Source organism: Haliaeetus leucocephalus, unplaced genomic scaffold (assembly GCF_000737465.1).
Source record: "Haliaeetus leucocephalus isolate CR32 unplaced genomic scaffold, Haliaeetus_leucocephalus-4.0 Scaffold362, whole genome shotgun sequence".
Classification (NCBI taxonomy): domain Eukaryota; kingdom Metazoa; phylum Chordata; class Aves; order Accipitriformes; family Accipitridae; genus Haliaeetus; species Haliaeetus leucocephalus.
In genome coordinates, this window is record NW_010972798.1 from 4,602,295 (window position 1) to 4,622,706 (window position 20,412).

At 40.6% G+C, this 20,412-nt stretch overlaps 1 protein-coding gene across 7 annotated transcripts in view; it reads left to right on the forward strand.

The window, feature by feature from the left end:
• Nucleotides 1-1,608: 1,608 nt before the first annotated feature.
• The window catches only part of PIK3CA (phosphatidylinositol-4,5-bisphosphate 3-kinase, catalytic subunit alpha), a 44,014-nt gene continuing 25,210 nt past the window's right edge, over nt 1,609-20,412 (forward strand). For 4 of the 7 annotated variants that reach the window (XR_774692.1, XR_774693.1, XM_010572917.1 and 1 more), the window contains exons 1-3: nt 1,805-1,858; nt 7,237-7,516; nt 19,707-20,120. Coding sequence is in view for 5 of the 7 variants with exons in the window: in XM_010572917.1 (XP_010571219.1) it covers nt 19,769-20,120 (352 nt within the window). In the remaining 2 variants the exon portion in view is untranslated. Of the gene's footprint in view, nt 1,859-7,236; nt 7,517-13,570; nt 13,821-19,062; nt 19,083-19,706; nt 20,121-20,412 lie in introns of those variants that run through there. The other 3 variants (XM_010572920.1, XM_010572918.1, XM_010572921.1) reach the window with 3 other exon arrangements.

Consider the following 20,412-nt stretch of genomic DNA (forward strand, 5'->3'; position numbering starts at 1 on the left):
ATCCCGGTACCGGCTCCCCAGCGCTACCGGGTGGGTTTATTCCTCCGGGGAGAGCCTGGAAGATTGCTGCCCAGCTTAATCGCACTTGCGGCGGGGGGGGTGTTTTGGCTTCCGTGGGGCCCCCTCCCACCGCCGGCAGCTCCCGTTTCTTTTCCGCCGGTCCTTCGGATCCGGCTGCTGTGGAAACGAGAACCTCGCAGGAAGGCGCCGTGGTGGAAACTGGCTTTTTTGGCAATACGGGCTCAGGGGCGGTGGGAAAGTCGCTCCAAACGGTGTTCAGCCGCTCGCTCAAATCCCCGGGTCGCGGTTTGGCACAAGATCGTTTAATCCCTTTGTTTTTGTTTTTTTTTCCTCTGGTACCTTCTGCTTCGGACAGCAGAAATGGCCATTAACCTGGGTTTGCACATATAAACATCTTCAGCTTATTCACACTGTTCGTACCCGAAGCGAGCTCATCCGCCCCTCGAGCTGCCGAGGACAGCAGGGCAGGCCTCGCCCTTACGCTTGGGCCACCCTCTTTCAAAGCATACGCCATTTTTGTTCGTTTTTCTCCCATTTCGTTGGAACAGGGAAGTGCCGAGAAGTTGCTACAAGCTAAAACCGTCACTGAGAGTTTATGGTAGCCGTCAGCCAACCCACCTGGGGGTCCCATCAGTTAGCCCCGCTCGTTGTTACTGGTTCTTAAAAAATAAATCCCCATTTCTCAGATGCGTCACTCCAGGTCGGAATCACGAACCGCGGCGACGCGCAGCCAGGTCTGGGGAGAGCAACTGCCGCTGCTGCACATTCGCTGGGGGGAACGTTTTTGCCGCAACCTGCGAGGCCGGCGCTCCGGACGATGGCCGGAGTCACCTCGACCCGGCCCCGGCTGCGAGTCGGGTCCCGTGGCGGACCCCGACTCGAGGAAGAGAATTCGCCCTGGCCGCGTTCGACGCCCGGCTCCGACGCTCGCTCACGCGCGTCTCTCCGGGGCAGAGGATAAATATCCCTGGAATAAACGGCGATTAACCAAGATGCCCGAGCGATTAATGACCCGTGTTGTCCCAGCCGCCTCCCTCCCTCCCTCCCGTCACGGCCTCAGCCCGAGACCCTCCCTCGCTCCTCGTGTCCCGCCGGCCCAGCGCTCTCCCGCCAGACCCCGCGACGCCGGGCAGCGGGCCCCGAAAGCGTTCTCCCTCGTGGGCCGCTCCCTCTCGACCCAACGCCAGAACCGCGCGCGGTGACCCGAGCCCAGCGGGTTTTTAAGGAAAAGTTTTAATCGGGTGGGGGACAGGGACTCGGCCAAACCCGGGTTTTTCTCTGCCGGGGTGAGGTTTTTTTTGACAACGAAGGTTGCGCCGTGCGGTGCCACCGGAGCGGCGGCTCTGAGGGAGCGGGGGCGGGGCGTCCTCCTTCCCGCGCCGTGACGTCACGCCGCGCCGCGCCCCCTCCCCTTGGCGCACGGCGCGCGACCCCGGCCCTTCCTCGTGCGGCGCAGGCGCGCTGCCCGCCGCCGCCTTCCCCTCCTCTTCCCACCCCCACTCGCTCCCCCCCCTCCCTCCCCCGCGCGGTTCCACTTCCGGCGGGCGGTACCATCCCCATCCGGGGTCAGGGCCCCGCTCCCTTCCTGTTATTGCCCGTGCGGGAGGCGGCTCTGTGGGAGCGGCGCGGCGACTGTCCGGCCCCGCTTCCGCGCAGCGCCCGGAGCGAAGCGGAGCGGGGGCTGGGACAGTTACCCGCCTGAAGGGTGCGGTGGTGGCGGCGGCTGTGAGGTGACTCAAGGAGTTGCGAGTGGCTGCGGGACGCTGCCCGGCCCAGCCCTGCCCTGCCCGTCGGGGCGGCGGCGGCTGCGGGCCGGCGGGGAGGCCGCGCCTGTGAGGTGAGTGAGGCGGGGGTCGCTGCTGGGGGTCGCCTGGGTCTCCCCCCCCGGGCACGGCGGCGTTCCCTGGGATGTCCGGCGGTGGTCGGGGGCTTGCCGGCACTCTGGCCGGGCGGTGGCGGAGGGGAGCGCCGCTTTCTGTAGGCTGTGGGGCGTCTTGCTCGTCTTCGGCGGGCGGAGGGGGAGGCACGACCCTCGGCGGGTCGGAGCGCGGCTGCGTCCTCCTGCGGCGGGGCTTCCCTCGGCCGGGAAAGCTCCAAGGCGTTGCTCCGACAAATCGCGATTTGTGGGGCTCCCCTTGTACGGACGTGACCTGGGAGAGGAAAAAAAAAAACCGTAGCGGCTTGTCGCTTTCGGGTGCGGCTCCCCCCACCTCCGAAATACAGCTGTTTTCTGTAAATGTGTTTCAGCGGTTGTCGTGATGGAGCGTATGCGGGCTCACGGTTGGGTTAGTTAATGATACTGGGAGCAGAGCCTCTTCCGAGTGGGTGTGTGTATGAATTGGCGGCATGCAATCTCCTGTTTCCAGCTGCAGTCCACTTACGGTAGCAGTGTCACATGTGTGCTACCTGTAGCAACTTAGTATTTTATACTCTCTAGAGATCGGGTTTTATTGATGTTAAATAAGAAACTGCTGTTTCTTACCGGTACTTGTGTGTTTCCTAGTAGACAATGTTAACACAACTTTGACCAAACTAATAAAAACTGCAGGTTTGTTTTTCTTTGGGGCTTGTGTTGCTGTTTTCAGCACTCCTGAAGTTACTAAAATGTCAGACCTATTATTTCTGTTGCTGTTACTAGTATGTCCCTGTAAATTTTTTCTTCTCTGTAACTCTTTTCTTGTGGACTTTAAAAATGTGATTGAATAGAGGTTATTTTATAAACAATGCATGTTCAGAACAAGCACAAGGAAGGTATATGTTTAAAGGTAGTCGGTATGGACTACAAAGCTTTGCTTGAGTTAATTCTGCAGTTACGAGCATTCTGCAGCAAAGTTGTAAAGGAGCGGTAACTGGATTCTGAATTTGGATTTTGTTGTACTTAATGGAAGAAATCTGGACTCTGTTCTGTTAGTTACTTGCATCCTCACATCCCTGTTTTGAGCTATAGCAGGTTTTCAAATTCATCACGTTGGATAAAGTTAGAAACTTTCCCATCATGATCTGAACCGTTCTTTAATTTCTCCCACCTCACAATTAATTTACAGAGATGTTCTCATACTTGTTGCTTCCATGCTGCAATTCTGTAATGCAGTGTAATAAAGACCCCCTCTTGTTGTGTGTAAACATCATTAGTTCCTAGGAATGTTCCAGTACTCAGGACGATGGGATTTAATGGTTTTGTCTACTGTGGGGAACTGACTGGATAAGCTGTTCTGAAATAAAGCACCCTGTGAAATTGAAGTTTCACAATAAGTAACTTTATTCTCAAACAATAACATTGGCAAACTTTTCCAGAGTGGTTAGTTATTTGGAAGCATATTTTAGCCAACGACATCACGTAGACAAACCACGCATCAACCAAGCTCATAGTGTTTACAGAGGAATTTATGAAACCACACCATTCCTTATGTGATCAATTAAAATATTCTGCTTTTTTGTTAAGACAATAAATACAGCAAATTCAGAGCTGCAGTTGAAATTTGACTGGAGCAGATGCCCTGCATTTCATAGATGTTAAGCTGATGCCTTTCTTAGTAACCTGGAGACAGTGTTTCGTGTTTTTTCAAAGCACACTAAGCCCAGCCTACAAATCCATGCTAAGGTGTTTTAGTTGTTTGGCTGCTTCAAATTGTCGTTCTGTGTTAATGGCAAATTTTTTTTTACTACTTGTTGCAATTTACTTGCGTGAATAATGGCACAGGGTGGGTTGGTTTTTTTTCTGGAGTATTACTTGGGAAAGGTGGTGTAGCTGAGCTGTTTACAAAGCAATTGTGCTTTATTGGAAGTCATAAAGTAGTTCAGTACTTAATTAACTGTTTCTCTGACAATCGGGCTCTTCCTGCTTTCTGGAAGCAAATGGGGGATCTGTCTTCCTGGATAACTCACTTTTAAAAAGTTTCTGGAAGCTTTAGAATAGGAATTTCTACAACAAGCAAGGGTTTCTCGCGCTTTACCATCATGCTATCTCACAAGACCGAGTATGTCATAAGAGGCTTCCAGTTATTGGAAGATGATCGCACCTTTAAAAGGTGTTATCACTGTTGCGGTTTAACCCCAGCCAGCAAATGCTTACTTGGGAAGACAATGCCATTGCTACGAATGTCCACCCCTTCCTCCTCCTTCCCCCAGTTTTATATGCTGAGCATGACGTCATATGATGTCTGGAATATCCCTTTGGTCAGTTGGGGTCAGCTGTCCCAGCTGTGTCCCCTCCCAACTTCTTGTGCACCCCCAGCCTGCTTGCTGGTGGGGTGGGGTGAGAAGCAGAAAAGGCATTGGCTCTGTGTAAGCACTGCTCAGCAGTAACAAAAACATCTCTATTATCAACACTTGTTTCTAGCACAAATCCAAAACATAGACCTGTACTGGCTACTATGAAGAAATTAACTTGATCCCAGCCAAAACCAACACAATTGCATAGAGAATGGACTGCCTGATCACGGTTGTTCCTCGGATTCAAATGTGTAGTGTGCGTTTTCAATGGCTTGGCCACCTGTAATACAATTTTGAACAACCTTGATGTTTATTGTAGTTTTAACTCGAAAAGAAATTAAAGTTACCTATAAACGGCTAGACAACAAGCCTAAGTCTGACACTTAGTCTGCAAGAACTGCCGTCTTAAAAAATTTTGTACATAAAAAGTCAATTCATTATGTAGCCTTCTAGGCTTTTGGTGCAGGTTCTCTGGGTACCAGGAATACTTGGATATCTGAACACCTTGCAAATATCAGTTGCTTCCAAATAGAAGATTGTTGCTATTGCTTTTCTTGCCTATTTTGGGGGAAAGGAAATTGGGATGATGATACATTAATTCCAAATCATGCAAAAAACACTAGCATCTCGTAGATGGGTAGCATATGTAGGTTTGCTTTGCCTAGTTGAGTACATTAGTGAAGGTTAACAAAGGTTGTAGTTAAAAGTACATTTGAAAAATGTTGTATTTGGGTGAGGGGAAGCTAAGACTATTTTTTAAACTTTGATACTAATGAGGAAACTGATTTTTATAACTGGAGTGGGAATAATACTGCAAAATTAGTCTTTCCAGTTTAGTCTTAAAATACCATTATAAAACTTAAGTTTCATCTTGCTACTTACTGAAAAGTGGGTGAGATCTAGTAAATCTCCCATTGAGGAAAAACGGGCCATATGTGCATTTTTTGTGTCCATGATTGAGTTGGAGGGAGACCATTAGGGAAAGAATAAGAGTTTGCACTTTGGCAAACTGAAGAAACAGCCTTGTGCCTTGTAGCGTAAGCTAAGGTAGGGTTTGTTGGGGGTTTTGCAGCTTTTCGTGCATTGCATTGCATTCCATGCTTGTGGGAGCTTTGTCTCATCCTTTTAAAAAGCCAGACATCCAGCTGCTCCAAGTGATGATGCCTGTCTGAAATTGTAGCTATGGCTAGAAGAGGCCACAAAAATATTTATGCTAAAACTGGATGGGAATTTTCTTTTGCTTTTTAAGTTGAATGTGTCATGGCAAAGCGTTCTGTTGCAAGTCTCTCTTTGTAGTATCCTAATCCAAATGTGAGCAGTGGAGAGAGAAAATAGATTTCTCTTGATACTTCTTTGGACACCAAACATATGTGAATTGTTTTGAGTACAGGGTTGGTCCAGATAATCTCCAGAGGTTCCTTCCAACCGAATTCATTCTATAAATCTACTTCTGAATGGTTAATGGAGTGTTAAATGAACCAGAAATAATACTCTGAAGTATAACTGTTTGTTTTTTCCTGCAGCACTGCTATAGTATTAACTTTAAAAAAACCCCAACCCAACCAAACAAAAAAAACCCAACACAAAACCAAGCCCAACTGGAGGGTAGAGGGAATTAAACTGCTTTAAAAAAAAAAAGGCATTTTCATAAATTCTATAAGTTAACTTGTGGTCAAATGGAAATACAGCAGACTGAGTACAGTTTATGTAATTCTGGATCTTGTCTTCTCAGTCAAAGCAGTACTTAATGGTTTTGCAGCCAGTGTGTTGTTTTATTTTATATAGCATGCATTTACACTTCAATTCTAAAAAAAGTATTTTTCTAGTTAATTGTGGATGCAGATTTTGTGAAAGGCAGTCTAAGAAGCCTGTGTATTTGAAACAAATGTGAGGGACAGTGGACATCATCGCTTGCTCTGTATTAAGAGCATTCTTTTCTTAAAGCCAGTAAAGCAGGGAATAAAAGCACTTTGGTGAATTATGCCTGCTAAGTACACTTGCCGGGAATGCTTATAGTCGTTTTTTGAAAAACTGTGCTCAAATACCTGAACTCTAGAAATGTAAAAATAAAATTCAAAGAAACCGGCTTACCTTTGTGAAATTGAAGGGGAGAGAATGGTGGAGTACCGTGGAAGCCTTCACCTCTCTGGCATGTTGCTAACTTGCAGCAATAGAAGTAAATGACTACTTCAGTCTAGTTTAATAAGAACAGTTGGGTCAAACTTAGAACTTGAGGTTCAGCGATCTCTTGTTTCATGCCCCATTGCTTTTTGCCAGTGGGAGGTTAGATATACCTCAAAGACATTGTTTGGGTTTTTGTTTTTTTGTCTATCCATTAACACATTTCCTTAGATTAATTTATATTAATGGATTTTTACGTAGGAAAACTTTGGCGGTTTTGCTTACAGCTTCCGATTAAAGAAATGCTTGCAAATGTAGCTTTTGAGGATTGTGAACCACAAAGCATGTTTGTCAAATTCAGGAGACTTACTGAATTGACTAAGACTTACTGTAAAGTTTCCTGAAATTTTGAGACAGCTGAGTCACATTATTGGCTGTACATTATGACTCTCTTCTAAGGCAAAGAAATGTAGAGAAACATCCCTTGGGTGTTTTCTCTCAAAGTCCAAACAGAAAAGAAAGAAAACTGGAAGGTTGCCTCCTAGATTGTACAGCATGTCAAAAAACTTATCTGTCGTTGAGACTTAACTGTTTTTGTTACTTCCATACTAATTAGTCAGTCTTTTGCCAATACTTAATGTGGCAGTTAATGGTGATGAATGACTCTTGCCTAATTCCTTCCAAGTCTGTGCCTGATTTTTAACTCTTGCTGTTAACTTGGGTCACGGTCCTTCCAGAAGCATGGATTTTCTGCTGAGATTGCATTTACTGTGTTGGAAAAGTGTCTTGAACTATCAGCTGTTTAGCTGTGGATCCCTGCAGAGGACACTAAATCTGTGAGCAAAAAATTACTCCTTGTTGCAACCTTATTCCTTCTTTTAGCTATTAGCAGTCAACAAAGAAACAAGTTTTTGAACATCCTCAAAATGCAAGAAACCTTGAATGTTACTGAAAAGAAAATATTCAAGATTCAGCATTTCATCTGAGACTAATCAACCATAAGTAGAAATACCTGCCTGTTCTGTGATTTGAATATATGGAACAAAATTTTCTGTGCCTTGGGACTTTGACATCTGACTTGCTGGAAAAGCGAGGAGATGGATCTCTGCAAAGATGTAGGCAAACCAAACACTGAACACTTGAAAATACAAGCACAAAAGAGGTAAGAATAAGCAGAGAGTGAAGACTGGTTTACCAAGCAAGCAGAGTAGACATGAATTGTTTCTTTTTAAAACTCAACAAGTGTGCTTTGTGTGATGAGATATGTTATTATCCAATTTCGGTGCCTGTGCCATTAAGTTACTTTTTGTTAAGGCTGGAAAACACTAACTTGACTCTTGACTACAGGCATAGTTTAAAAGATTAAAGTTAATAGTGCTAACATGAGGAGAAGTTTCTAGATAGAGCTGGTTCCCTTTGGGAAAAGGGAAGTAAAACTTCCATGCCAAGTACTCTAAAATATGCTTCTTGTGGTCATTAAACTGTTTAGATTATAAAACATACCAGTTATTCTTCATTTTTTGTATTTATGTTCCCAGCTCTTAACAGAATAATCCGCAAATGTTGTGGCTGGGTTATAAAAGAGGAAGTGATACTAATAAAACTGAAAATTGCTCTTCTGCTTGCTGAAAAGTTTATGTGGATGTTGAACAACCAGTTCCACTTACCAGTTTATCAAGGCAGTCTCCACTGGTGATTAATATATTGTATTTTATCTTCTTGCAATTTCCTGCTGTCGCCTCTGAAATCTCCTTCAGTTTTGACGTTAAGTACTGCAGAAGAGCACTTGTACCAAGAAAACCTCTAGTGTCGAAGTGAAAGAGCTAATTTTTAAGCAACATCCAGACATCTTGAATAGTCTTGATTGTGGTGTATAATTGAGGATGTGTCCAAATAGGGTTCCTGTGAGTGCCTCTTTTAGTCTAGCAAGTTTGTTACAAAGATTGATTTATAATAAATTATGTTTGTGTTTTGGTGTGAAGTAGTAAGTAATATGTGAAATTGAAATGCTGTCATTGTAGGTAATAAACTTAACCAGTTACGTGAAACTTTTGATAAGTGGTCGCTAGCTAAAAGAAAACGCTTAAAACGGATTTTAACATTTGAATTGAGAAGGTAAAGTTTAACTGTTTTTTCTCATGTTTAACTGCTTGCCAAGGTTGTGGTTAGTAAAATTCTAATAACTTGTCTTCATCTTCAACTTGCTCTGAAACAGAGGGTAAAGCACTAATGTTGTTATTACTGTTTAGCAGCACTCTCTTGATCTTAGATAACTCCAACTTGGAATGTTTTGAGGTGTGGGGGAAGATGGCATAACTACCACCAAGAGATAAAGGATGAAAATGAAAGCCAACAAGAAACAAAATGGCACAGTTGATACATGAAGAAAAGGATAGCAAAACCTATTCCTGACTGTGGAAACTTCTTAAATGTGTTGTGAAAGTACTTTGCAATCCAGCTCTTCAACTCTTCCTTCATCACCTGTTTTCCAAACCTTTCATTGTACATCAGCAGATAGGATAGTATCACAAGCAGCTTCAAGGTGATATGAGAAGTGTAACTATTATTACAGCTTATAATCTCTTGCTGCCCTCGTATGTGGGCAGGTTATTTATTTAAACAACAAAAAAAGATGATTTGCAATATAGTAACCCTTCCCTAATTGGTTTTTTTATGGGTTGAAATTAAATCCAAAACACTTAAGCCTTTGTGGTCTTCTGTTCTATCCCAGGGTTAAACTTTACCAGGCTGAAAACTGCTTTCAGTCTTTTTGAATATACACACCTACAAAAACATAAATGGCATGTTTCCAAAGAACCATGTATTAAAAATACTTCCTTGTTTCTGCAGATGTGTAAAGTTCTCTTAATAGCAGTGGCTGACTACTGCCAGTGTCTTTTTGGCTTTTTTAAAATGAAGGTCTGTCTTTTTAACGTGTCCTTTTACAGAGCTCTGATCGTAGTAGCAGGCAGCATGTGCCTTTGTCTCAAAGGGTTCAATCTGGATATGAAAGTGACGTTCCAAGTTGGGAGGTTGAGAAATCTTTAAACTATTGAGGAGATGTTGCTGGAATTCACTGTTTAAATACCTATGAGCTTATGTCACTTTCTTCTGTGTAAAGTTCATGTTAATTGCAAATATTATGTGTTTAGACAAATATTAGCCATTTCTTTCAGATGTAGTAGACACAAATTGCTGGTACCCTGACCTCGTAAGAGAAACAATTTGGGTAACAGCTTGAAGTATAGGGAAAAGAGATGCACTAACAACAAATTTAATGTGTCAGTAGCCCTCTACTTGAAATCATGTTTTCGTGTTTGCACAACATAGGGTTTGCAAAGCAGATGCTTCTAACAGATATGTACAGAAATGTTTATCATTTGATTAAACATGCTGAAGAACCATTTGTCACAGTTTACCGTGGCTGTTTTTATACTTCAGGCTGAAGCATGCAGGACCTAATGACATACACAGTCACAATGAATCATGTTCGTTTGCACTTCTTGGAACACAAATGCAAATATGTTAGTGTCTCAAGAGTCATGATTGTTGCTTTGGCATTCAACCTGTAAATGCAGAGAAAAGTCCTATCCAACCAGAGTCAACAGCTAGAACAAGAAGAAACCTATACTCCTTAAGGTTTTGGAGAAACTTCAGTTTCTTTGTAACTTCTATAAAGCAGTCAAATACGCTTACAAAATCAGTAATTCAGTCAACAGTATTGTTTCACACAGAAGGCCCAGTTTTCTGATGCGCTTAGGTCCAGTACACCTGAGGGATCTGTGATGTTTGGGGAGATGAAGCCTGATGGGAGCATGTAGTAGTGCCAAGTGCTTTGCAGCTGAATGGTGTCCCACTGTGCCACTCGCAGACTTGGTGTGTGGGTTAGGCAGGATGGTCTTGGTCTGCTGCTGGAGTAAATAAAGGTCTGTTGATAATATTTTATGGAAAACTGTTGGTGCTTACCTTTCAGCAGGGTTATCACCTACTGCTAAATAAATATTTAGTTAATCACCATTAACTGTATCACAAACAAGTCTACTGGGGAGTAAGTACTTCATTATTTCTAACTGACTCTTGAAATGCCATGGTATTTTGCTGTTGTGATTATAGCTTATGTAGAAGTAGGCAACTACTTCTACAGGGCAGGGTTTGCAAGGAACTGGATTTGTTTGCCTGCTATCTTGTCCTATACAAAGACACGTGGAACAATTTAAGAATTATATTAATTTCAGCTGTTTATAGGGCAAGAGTGTTTAGCTGCAGAATTGAAATTTTTCATTATGGTGGCTGTGCCTTTGTGTTAACTCTGCCACAAACTTCCTTCTCTCAACAAATGGTTTTAAAAAGGGGGTTAAGAAATACCTCAATGGAGAATGTGTTGTTTTGTTTTTTCAGTTCAGGAGCTTAAACAAAGAGAAAACCAACCCTACTTCCATGGCTTTTGCTGAGGCATTTGGTTCCTTACAAATGCTCTATCAAAAGTGAAGTTGCATCCCATCCTCTGTTTGCCAGTAAATAAAAGATAATGATTTTTGCTAATGGAATTCAGTAAGTCCATGCAGACTAAACTCATACTTCTAAAAATGCTGTTTGGCTGCAGAAGTCAGTTAAGATAGAATAAATTGAAAGCTAATTTACACTTGGATTGCAAACAGAAATTTCTGTCTTCCAGTTCACTGTTCTATGGCTTAATATTAAAAATCTGCAAAGTTGCAAAAATAATGCTATCCACTGCCACTCCAAACCTGTTTTTTTCACACATTAGTTGCTTTCAGGGTCTGGAGTAATTTAGTATGGAAGAAACACTTTGTCTCAATTTAAAGTTGTCCAACTCCTGCCTAAGAAATGTTACATGGGAAGTACACAATATGTTGTAAGTCAGTCTGAGTTTGATGTCTTTTTCAGCTGCTTCTTAGTAAAGGAAGGGCTCACATGGTGGATCTTTTGAGTAAAGATGGATGTAAATTTAGAAATAGAGTGGGCCTAATCTCAGTCAAATTTTCTTATGAACGCACATCTCTCTCTGCCTTCCATCTAGAGGAGCCGGTTGGGTGAACATTGTAGGCTGAACGCTCTTCATACTGTTGCTTGTGGTAGGAAGGCAAGTGTAGGGGTGTGAGGAGTCTGGTGGTTTATTGCAGTTTTTCCCTGCCCTTCTAGGTAGGGACAGTGTGAGAGGAAATATTTCCTCTTTTTCAATGCAACTGGAGGTTTATCTTGCTGCAGCAGAGAGAGTTACTTCTAAAAGCCAAGGTGACATGCCTGGGGGAGATGAGCACCAGGAAAAGGCCCAGTATCGGAGTTATGGCTCTGCTACACAGCTGCTCATGTTGGGTGAAGATTCAGACTAGACCAGAATGCAGAACACCTGGATTCATTCTGCTCCGGGTCCTTGTCCTTGTCTGTGTGCCAGTGCTTCCTGTTTTTAAAGATCCTGTTTACTGTCTGGGTTCCAAATATCCTGGGAAGGTGGGAGGATGGGAAGAAACATGGAAAGAAAAGTAAACAGCATTATTTAAGGTGGAGTTTTATATTTTGATATACTCAAAGCTCAGCTTTTGTTACCTATCTAGTGTAGTTTCATGAATGGCATTCTTAAGTAATCTTCTGTTTACATTGTCTTGTGCTAATTTCCAGAAGCAAAACACTTCTGCATGTGAAAACTGGCATTGAAGCCCTTAATATTTGTAGCAAGGAGCAGAATGTTGTTTGTGGTGTGCTTTTACTTCATGGTCCTTCTGATGTTCACTTAAAAAAATGTTTGCCTCCCATATAAAAGAGTATTAAAGAAAAATACGAAATCAAAGAAAAACCTTATTTCTATCGGTATGAGATGGCATGTTGCTCTGATTTTGTTGCCGAACTTCAAGACTTTTGATTTAAAGAACGTGAAAGAATTTGAGTGCCGCTCCCTGAGCTTCAGAGCGCACACCTAGCTGTGGAGGAACAGCTCCAACCAGAAAAAAGCCAAGTGGGAGAGTAATTCTCATCCTGCTACATAGCAAGCCAAGCTAATCATTGAAATAATGAGTAAGCAGATATGTGAAGTCTAAAGAGAAGATGCGTTGCTTTTCTAATTCTTTGTGCTTTATGACTACCAGTCTTCTATAAGTAACAAACTCCTTTCGTTTGAGGTGAAGCTAGAAATGGAATTACTTAATGATTTTGGACTAAAAAGGAAGATTTAATTCCAGGCTTTCCTTTGTTTAACAAAGGGGGGGCGGGGGGATAATCTGCCTTTAACTGGAAGAAAATGTTCTAGGACGGACATTCTGCTCTTGGTATGTCATGGGATCCCTAGGGAAAAAGCACAATCGTAGTGGGAGTTGTAGAGGTCACCAGCAATGTGCAAATGTTTCTTTCTTGTGATCCTGTTTTCATGGCTCCCAGATAGTGAGTGAAGCTATAAACAATATGCCTGCATGGATGGGGGAGGGTGAGCAAGGGGATTTGAAAATAAGAATTTACAAAGGTGTTTTGGTTTTCTTGGGTGTCGGGGGGGAAGAGTCTAGCAATAGTAAATCTTTTTAAACTGTTCATCTTGGTTTTGTTTCAGCTGTTTGATCCTGTATTTTTTCAGTAACATTATATATATACATATATAAAATATATAAAAAAACCCTCTTGGGCAATACTTTATAGCGAGTTTGTTTGTTTGTTTGTTTTTCCCCAGGGTGACCTTGCCATTAATTTTATTTATGGTATCTGAAAGTCACTACAACCAGAATCCAAGAATGCTATATTCTGAAACAAACAAACACAATCTGCATGTAAGATAATTTTAAAGAAAACAGCTTTAAAACATAGTCAACCCATGTTCTCATATCTAACTAAACCGAAACTTCTTTTCACTAATTTCCAGTGAGATTTTACATCCACGGGAAAGAATGATCTTGTATTTCTGCTGTACTATAATTCTACAGATGCTACCAATAACGTTAGGGGCTTTTTAGCTGTGTCTAGAATGAGGCAAAGGTACTCAGCACTGTTATTTGCAGGGAGGAAGAAGTAGGTGACTACAAATAAAATTTCCTGTTTCAGAAGGAAACTAAAACACTAAGATGTGTTTTCGACAGTGTTAAATCCTTCTGTTTGTTTGTTTCCCTTGAGCTGCTGTTTGTGATCAGATAAGAAATTCTGCGTATTTGTGCCTTTTCTGTGAAAAAAGGATGAAAGCAATACTTAGAAGACATAACTGCAATACAACAGTCTCCTGCTTTCTATTCTAAACAAGGCAATATTTCTACTGTTTAAATCTGTGTGTAATAATGTTTTCATAGAGCACAATTTCAGACATCTTTGTACTAGTCTTCCTGGATTTTGGAAAAATGCCAGCTTGGCAAGCAGGAAGAACAAAAGGACAGTACTGAAAATATCTAGTCCGGGGCAGTCTTACTGTCACCACACAGCAGGTTTGGACAGCAGCAAAATTAGACAGGCAACTCTGCCCAGTTCTCTTCGTGGTGAGTTTTGGAGTGCCTGATGTGTCTGAAAATGACAATAAAACATGTTGGTCTCTAGGAAGTTTGAAATGTTTTGCATTCTGAAAAGTGTTACTCTTGTCCCAAGAATTTTTTTTATCCATCCCTCCCCCCCTGCCTTGTTTTGGGGATTCCACAGAAGTTTAAAAAAGCTTATTTGGGGATGTAGCTGTAGCTGGTATTTCTGTCGGTTTGTTAGAGAATAAAGAAAATCATATAACCTACACGTGAGTTCGCAGTAAATTGGAATCTGTAAACATAGTTGGATTGTTTAATGAGTAAAAGACCTTTTTTTTTTTTCTCTTAAGGTAATGCTAAAAGTCTAGAGGAAACTTCTACCTGGAAAAGAAATCACATGTAGACATAAATCCTAGTGAGCAGCTCTTTCATACCGAAAATACTGCAAATTATTATAAAACATTGCTATGTCTTGTCTATGACAGCAATGTAATGGGATTTGTCTTGTGACTGGAAAAACTAACAGACTTCAATTAAAGCATAGTAGTTTACTGAATGACTAACTCAGTTTCAAGTATGGACTGATAAAATTGTATTGAGTGTTCAGTCTATCCTTTTGAATCGATTTTGAAACACTAGCTGATGTTTATAGCAATGGAAAATTATTCAGTTGTCTCTGTCACTGGAATGTGTACCTCTTTGCATAAGCATCCCATACTTTATACATTTAATACAGTATTACAGCACAGTACACTTATGCTTCTTACTTCCTTCTGTGCTTGCTAGTTTTCTTGCTAGTTGGTATATCATAGATAAAAGAATTTCCTTCTTGCCGAGTGTGAAGAGTAACTGTAGGTACTTGTGCTAATGAAAGACAACCTTAATGATAAGTCTCCTAAAGTAAACAAAAATTTTTTTTCCCACTAGGCTGGCCCACAGATTTGCACAGTGGGTCTTCACCTGCTTTACAAGACATATGTGTTAATGTTAGGTGGAATTCTTCTCTTTGGAGAACATGCTTACAGGTAGTTTACAAAACAGAAGAAAAAAGCCTTACCAGTTAACTGTGGTGTATCTCTCTCTCTCCCCCTTAATTGCTAAATATTGATATTTGGGGGGAGTTGGTAGAATGTTTGTGAGTAATCTCTAGACAGTGAAAATCAATTCACTTAATCTAATCTGTAAACAGATAATCTGTAAAAATGAGTGTTCTCTTAGCAAGGAAGGGTTCTCCACACTTTCTGATAGAAGAGCTCATGAAAGGTCACTTCTTGTTTGCTCGTTTTTGTAATGTAGATTCCATCTGTACTGAAGGGTGACAGTCCTTCCTTTTAGCAAGATATATAAAACTTAGATCAGTGATGCTCCTGTTAGAGATTCTTCTGGCAAAATGTTAATGTACAAAAAAACCTTACAGCAGAAAAAATACTGCCAGGTTGTCCTGCTGAGCTATAGATGCACAGGGCTTTTATGTGTAAAAGTGTGGTAAAAACAGCTGCAGTAGCCTCACATGTCTTTAGGGGAAAATACATGTGGGGTTTTGACTTAAGTTAATTTGTCCCAAGCTTAGGTTGCTTTAATTATGAACACAGAAAGTACTACTTTGAGTACTAATGTTAGGAACCAGTATTAATTCTCCTGCAGTACAATTCTTCCTGAATTTCTCCCTCATTGAGCCCCATTCCTCAAGGGGAAGGAATTCTTTTCAGAAGTAGCAGCAGACATTATAATGGTCTCATGTAAACTTTTTCAGAGTTAACATATTTGTATGTTGTCAAGAATGCATTAGAAAAATAATTGTAGGCTGTAACTTGTAATAAAATACTCAGTAGAATGAAATGGAGTTAACCATGCTGTCGTAGTTCCGCACAACTCAGTGCTGTGAGGTGAAAAAACTGCCATAGTTTACCAAACCCAAATTTTCTAAACTTGGAATCTCTGATTCTAAATAAGGGACTATATTGGACTATAGCTGATTTCTATCCTGTAAGAAAATAGATTATATAAATTAGCATTAATATGATAAGAGTATCTGGAAGCAAGTAGGATTTGTATTTTGGGAGGTATGTTGTTTAACTTCCCTCTTTCTTCCTCCACGTATAGTTATTATTTTTGAACGGAGTTTCAAAATTTGATCATTTCTAGGTTGGGTGCTTAGCAAGGTTGGTGATGGAGAACATCCTGAATGGATCAGGAAGGCCATAATGAGTTGAAAAGAATGTGATTTGATCAGTGGGTGGTTTTGAGTTTGGCCTTTCTGACCATCTGTGGTATCCCAAAGTTTTTGGCAGGGGGAAAAAAGTTTTAAGGTGTTTTTGGAAGGTCAGGGATTGCAGGTGTGATGCAGTGTTCATTTCAAGTATTTGCGTGTACCCTTATTTGGATTTAAATAACATCGCCCTAGATTTCTCTTAAAATTATAGTCCTTTTACTGTCAAAGAACATAATTGGTTCTATTTATTGCAGGCAGCCTTCCAGATTTGGAAGTGTACACAGAAATACAAGCTGCCAACTATACTTCAAAACTGTTTCTGTTTACATTTTTACTTTCCAAATCCAAACCCTGGAGGCGTGCTTACATGTGCAAGTAAAATGAATGTGCACACAGTATGACTATATGCACTGTTCCAGCACATGTTTGTACCCCAGTTTAAAACAAATGCTGCTGTTTTGGTGCAGTTGCTCTAAAAAGAGTGTAGGTTTTGGGGTGTCCTGTTTGGACCGTTTGCAAATCTTTAAAGAAATGGTGTTGAGTTGTTGTTTAACATTTGAAATTATTTAAAAAGCCAAGGCTGATATTTATTTTGAAAAGATACTTGTCTAAAAGGATTTAATATGTGTGTGTCCCAGCCATGCCTCTGTTTCTTTATTTGCAATTATTGGTGGGGAGGGAGGAAAAAGTTGTAGTGGAAGGAACCACCATTCTTGAAGCTGAACTAGCTCAGCACTGCTGCAGTCATGCTCAGTCCCCTGTGTGGATGCTGGTGTTCCTCTGACTCCATGATGATCTCAATAAGGCAGCTAAACCAGCAGAAGCTAGCCCAAGAAAGGAAAAGTGAGTCGTTTTCTGCCACTTTAATCCATCTGACCCTGTAACAAGCTGGCTCAAGGAGCACTGGTGCCAGCATGATGAAGAATGAGAACACATGCCTTGGGCAGGGAGAAGATGGGCTCTTAAAACTATCTGTTCAGAGGAGCCTCAACAGGATTGTGGAACAGAACTTAAAAGACTGCTGGTATAAACTCAGTCTGTGTTGTGAATATTTAATTTGATTGTGGTCCATCTATATTATCATTGTTTGTATGCGTGGACAGAAAAGTTCTTATGACTGCATGTTCTTGTTTTGGTTTTTTTAATGCTGGTATATGTCTTAACAGTAATGTGTTTCTGCCTATGCTTGTAATTAAGAAATGCAAATAAGCATGTGATTCACTCGAACAAGACTCCCTCTCCATACATGCTTTGTTCAGTCAAAAAGATGCTATTTAACATTCTGTGTATTTCTTTTTATCTGTAAACTGAGGATAGTTATCAGTAATCCAGAATTCTCCAAGTTACTCTAAATGGTGTTATTTGGGTTCATTTGTAATGTTCTGTAATTGGTAAGCTTTCCAAGTTTGGCTCTTTTAAATACACTGTGAGTGTGCTTAGAACTTTCCGTTTCAGCATCTGCTCACTGCGACTCTTACAATGATGAGGAAAATAAAATAGCTTCTTTAAGCTCTTTTTAAAAAAGTCAGTTGCAAAGCCCTTCTAAATATGCATGAGGTGTTAGTGGAAAAGCATTTTTCTAAACCTGCAGTGGCACTTCAGTACTTTTGTTGATATTTTTAAAAGCCCAAACTACAACTACAAAGGAGGGATTAAAAAAAGACAACCCTATTGCTACTTAGAGTTGCTTAGGAAGCTGTGGATTTGGGAAAACACCATTTTCATTCTAATACTTCTTTTTAAGAACTGAAGTGTGGCAAAAGCAGGTACTGGATGTACTTGGAAGAAGACTTTTCAGAAAATAAGTACCAAGGCATAGAAGTGCAGAAATGAGAATCATGGTTTTATTTTTTGACATATATAGAATTTTTAAATATATTTATAACTTTATATGTACACATAAAATGTATTTTTATATATCTGTTAAAAAAAATTGCTGAGCAAAGGGCAAGCATAGCATTCATTGCTTTTCCACAGTGAGAGCTTTCAGAAAGCTGGTGAAACAGAAGAGATGTGAAGCTGTTGGTTTGGGCTTTTCCCTCCTTTCTGTTAAGAAACTAAGATAGAGGGGCAGTCTTAAGAGGGTGTTTGACTTAAAAGGTGACAAAGAATGGCTTTAGAATAGTAGCCTTGTAGTTATCCTAGCCCTGTGCTTTCAGGACACTTGGTTGATGGAGGAGGCATGTGGATGATGGACTGCACATTAGATGTCTGTTGATGTTATTACACTCTCTCATAATGTACATGCTGAAGTTAATGAAACTACAGGCTAAGTATAAGTAATGCACTCTGAGATTTGCATAATGTATGATGGCCTTTGTGGTAACTTACTATTCTGCAATGAGAGCTTAGGTCTATGGTATGTTGTTCAGTGAAAATGCCTTGCTGCTCAGTGATGGTCAGAAAAGCAACTTACTAGGAAAGCAGTAGAAAATATAAAGTCACTGTGTAAATGTGTGCTCAGTTTGGATCTTGAATGTAGTGTGCAAATATAGTCGTTCCCCCTCTACTTGGCAAAAAAGGTATGGTAAAGGTGGAAGAGATACAGAGAAGGTGACAAGGATTAACAAAAATATAGAATGACTTTTGGGCAGAGAAGGACTAAATAATCTGGGACTATTATGGAAAAGTAGTAGTGGGGAGGACTTGATGGATCTCTAGAATTAAGAGCAATGAATGCAAAGGTGAAGAACTTCATTTCATTACAAGAAATCTAGGATATCAGGTGAAAGTAGCAGGCTTCAGAACAAAGAAAAGCAAATATTTTGTAACATGGAATGTTCTCTCTTCTGCTCTTTTTTTGGCATCTGTTCTTGGCCACTGGGCTATAAGACATCTCTGCTCTGTCCAGATACAATTTTTCTTGTACCTACTCTAAGGTGGCATAAGGCAGTGCTGCTAGAAGGTCAGACAAGTGTTCCCCTCCTTTCCTTTGGCTTGGCAAAGACATTTGTGTGGCTGCCAAACGAAACTAGAACAGGGAATTGATTCTAAATAAAACAAGCCCAACCAAAAAGTGTTAATGGAGCTCAGTTCTTCTTTCTCATACATGGAGAAAAGGGTTTGTTGCTGGTGTAAGTAGATTATACTGATCTCAAAAAGCTAAGGCCAAGTTTTATGTGTACATGGATTCTTAAAATCAAGTTTAGAGGGTTTTAGTAAATACTTATAACTGTTGTTAGTGCTGTTTGAATACTTAAGAGGTTTGGGATGAGAAAAAATGTAAAAAAAATTGAAGCATTAGTTTGGCGAAGCTGGGCAGAGCTGATGGTTTGTATCTCATCCAAATGATAAATATTTCTCTTTCCAAATTAAAAATGTGAAGAACTGAGTTTGAGATTTGTTTTAAAATTGCTGTAATAATAATTCAAATATTAGGTATTTTCATCCCCCATGCTATTTAAGTGTTCTAATTGTAAATTATAAACTTGGGGTTAAAAAAGCCTCTATTTTTTTAAAGACTATATGCATATTGGCATTTTTTTCCAAACTAATGTGATCCTGCTATTAACTGTTTCATTTGAGTAGATATTTACATCAAATACAAGTTCATTAGACATCAGTTTGAACAAATGTATGTAAAATATGCCCATGAATATTCTTCTACAGTTATAAGTGATGTTTGAACAATTTTGTCTGAAATTCCTTGTGATGGTCATATTTTAAATTTAACATTTAAATTTCTGATTTTTACTTAGGTTTACTCATACGAATCACTGCTTGAAAAACTTACAGTACAGAGTTATCTAAAGACTTAAAAATGCCTCCACGACCATCATCTGGTGAACTATGGGGCATCCACTTGATGCCACCGAGGATCCTTGTGGAGTGTCTTCTCCCAAATGGAATGATAGTGACTCTAGAATGCCTCCGTGAGGCCACCTTACTAACTATTAAACATGAACTCTTCAAAGAAGCAAGAAAATACCCTCTCTATCAGCTCCTTCAAGATGAATCTTCTTACATTTTTGTAAGTGTTACGCAAGAAGCAGAAAGAGAAGAATTTTTTGATGAAACACGGAGACTTTGTGACCTGCGACTATTTCAGCCTTTTCTAAAAGTCATTGAACCAGTAGGTAACAGAGAAGAAAAGATTCTTAATAGAGAAATAGGTGAGATTATCTTTATTTAACCACAGCTAATCTGTTTAACGGGCTTCTTCTCTTCAAAATACAAAACAAAGAATCGAAATGGGTTGTTTGTTATGTGTATCTAAGTTTACATTTTGTAACTGTCAGTTGTTGCATGAAATGTGCAAAGATGCTGATCATACTAAAGTTGACATTTGTAAACTGTGAATTAAACTTTTTTGCTGTTCTGTTCCATTCACATGTAAAGTCTTTGCTTTGTACGTATTTGTAGTTGTATGTGGGTTAGAAGATACTTTTTACTTGTCTCTTATTA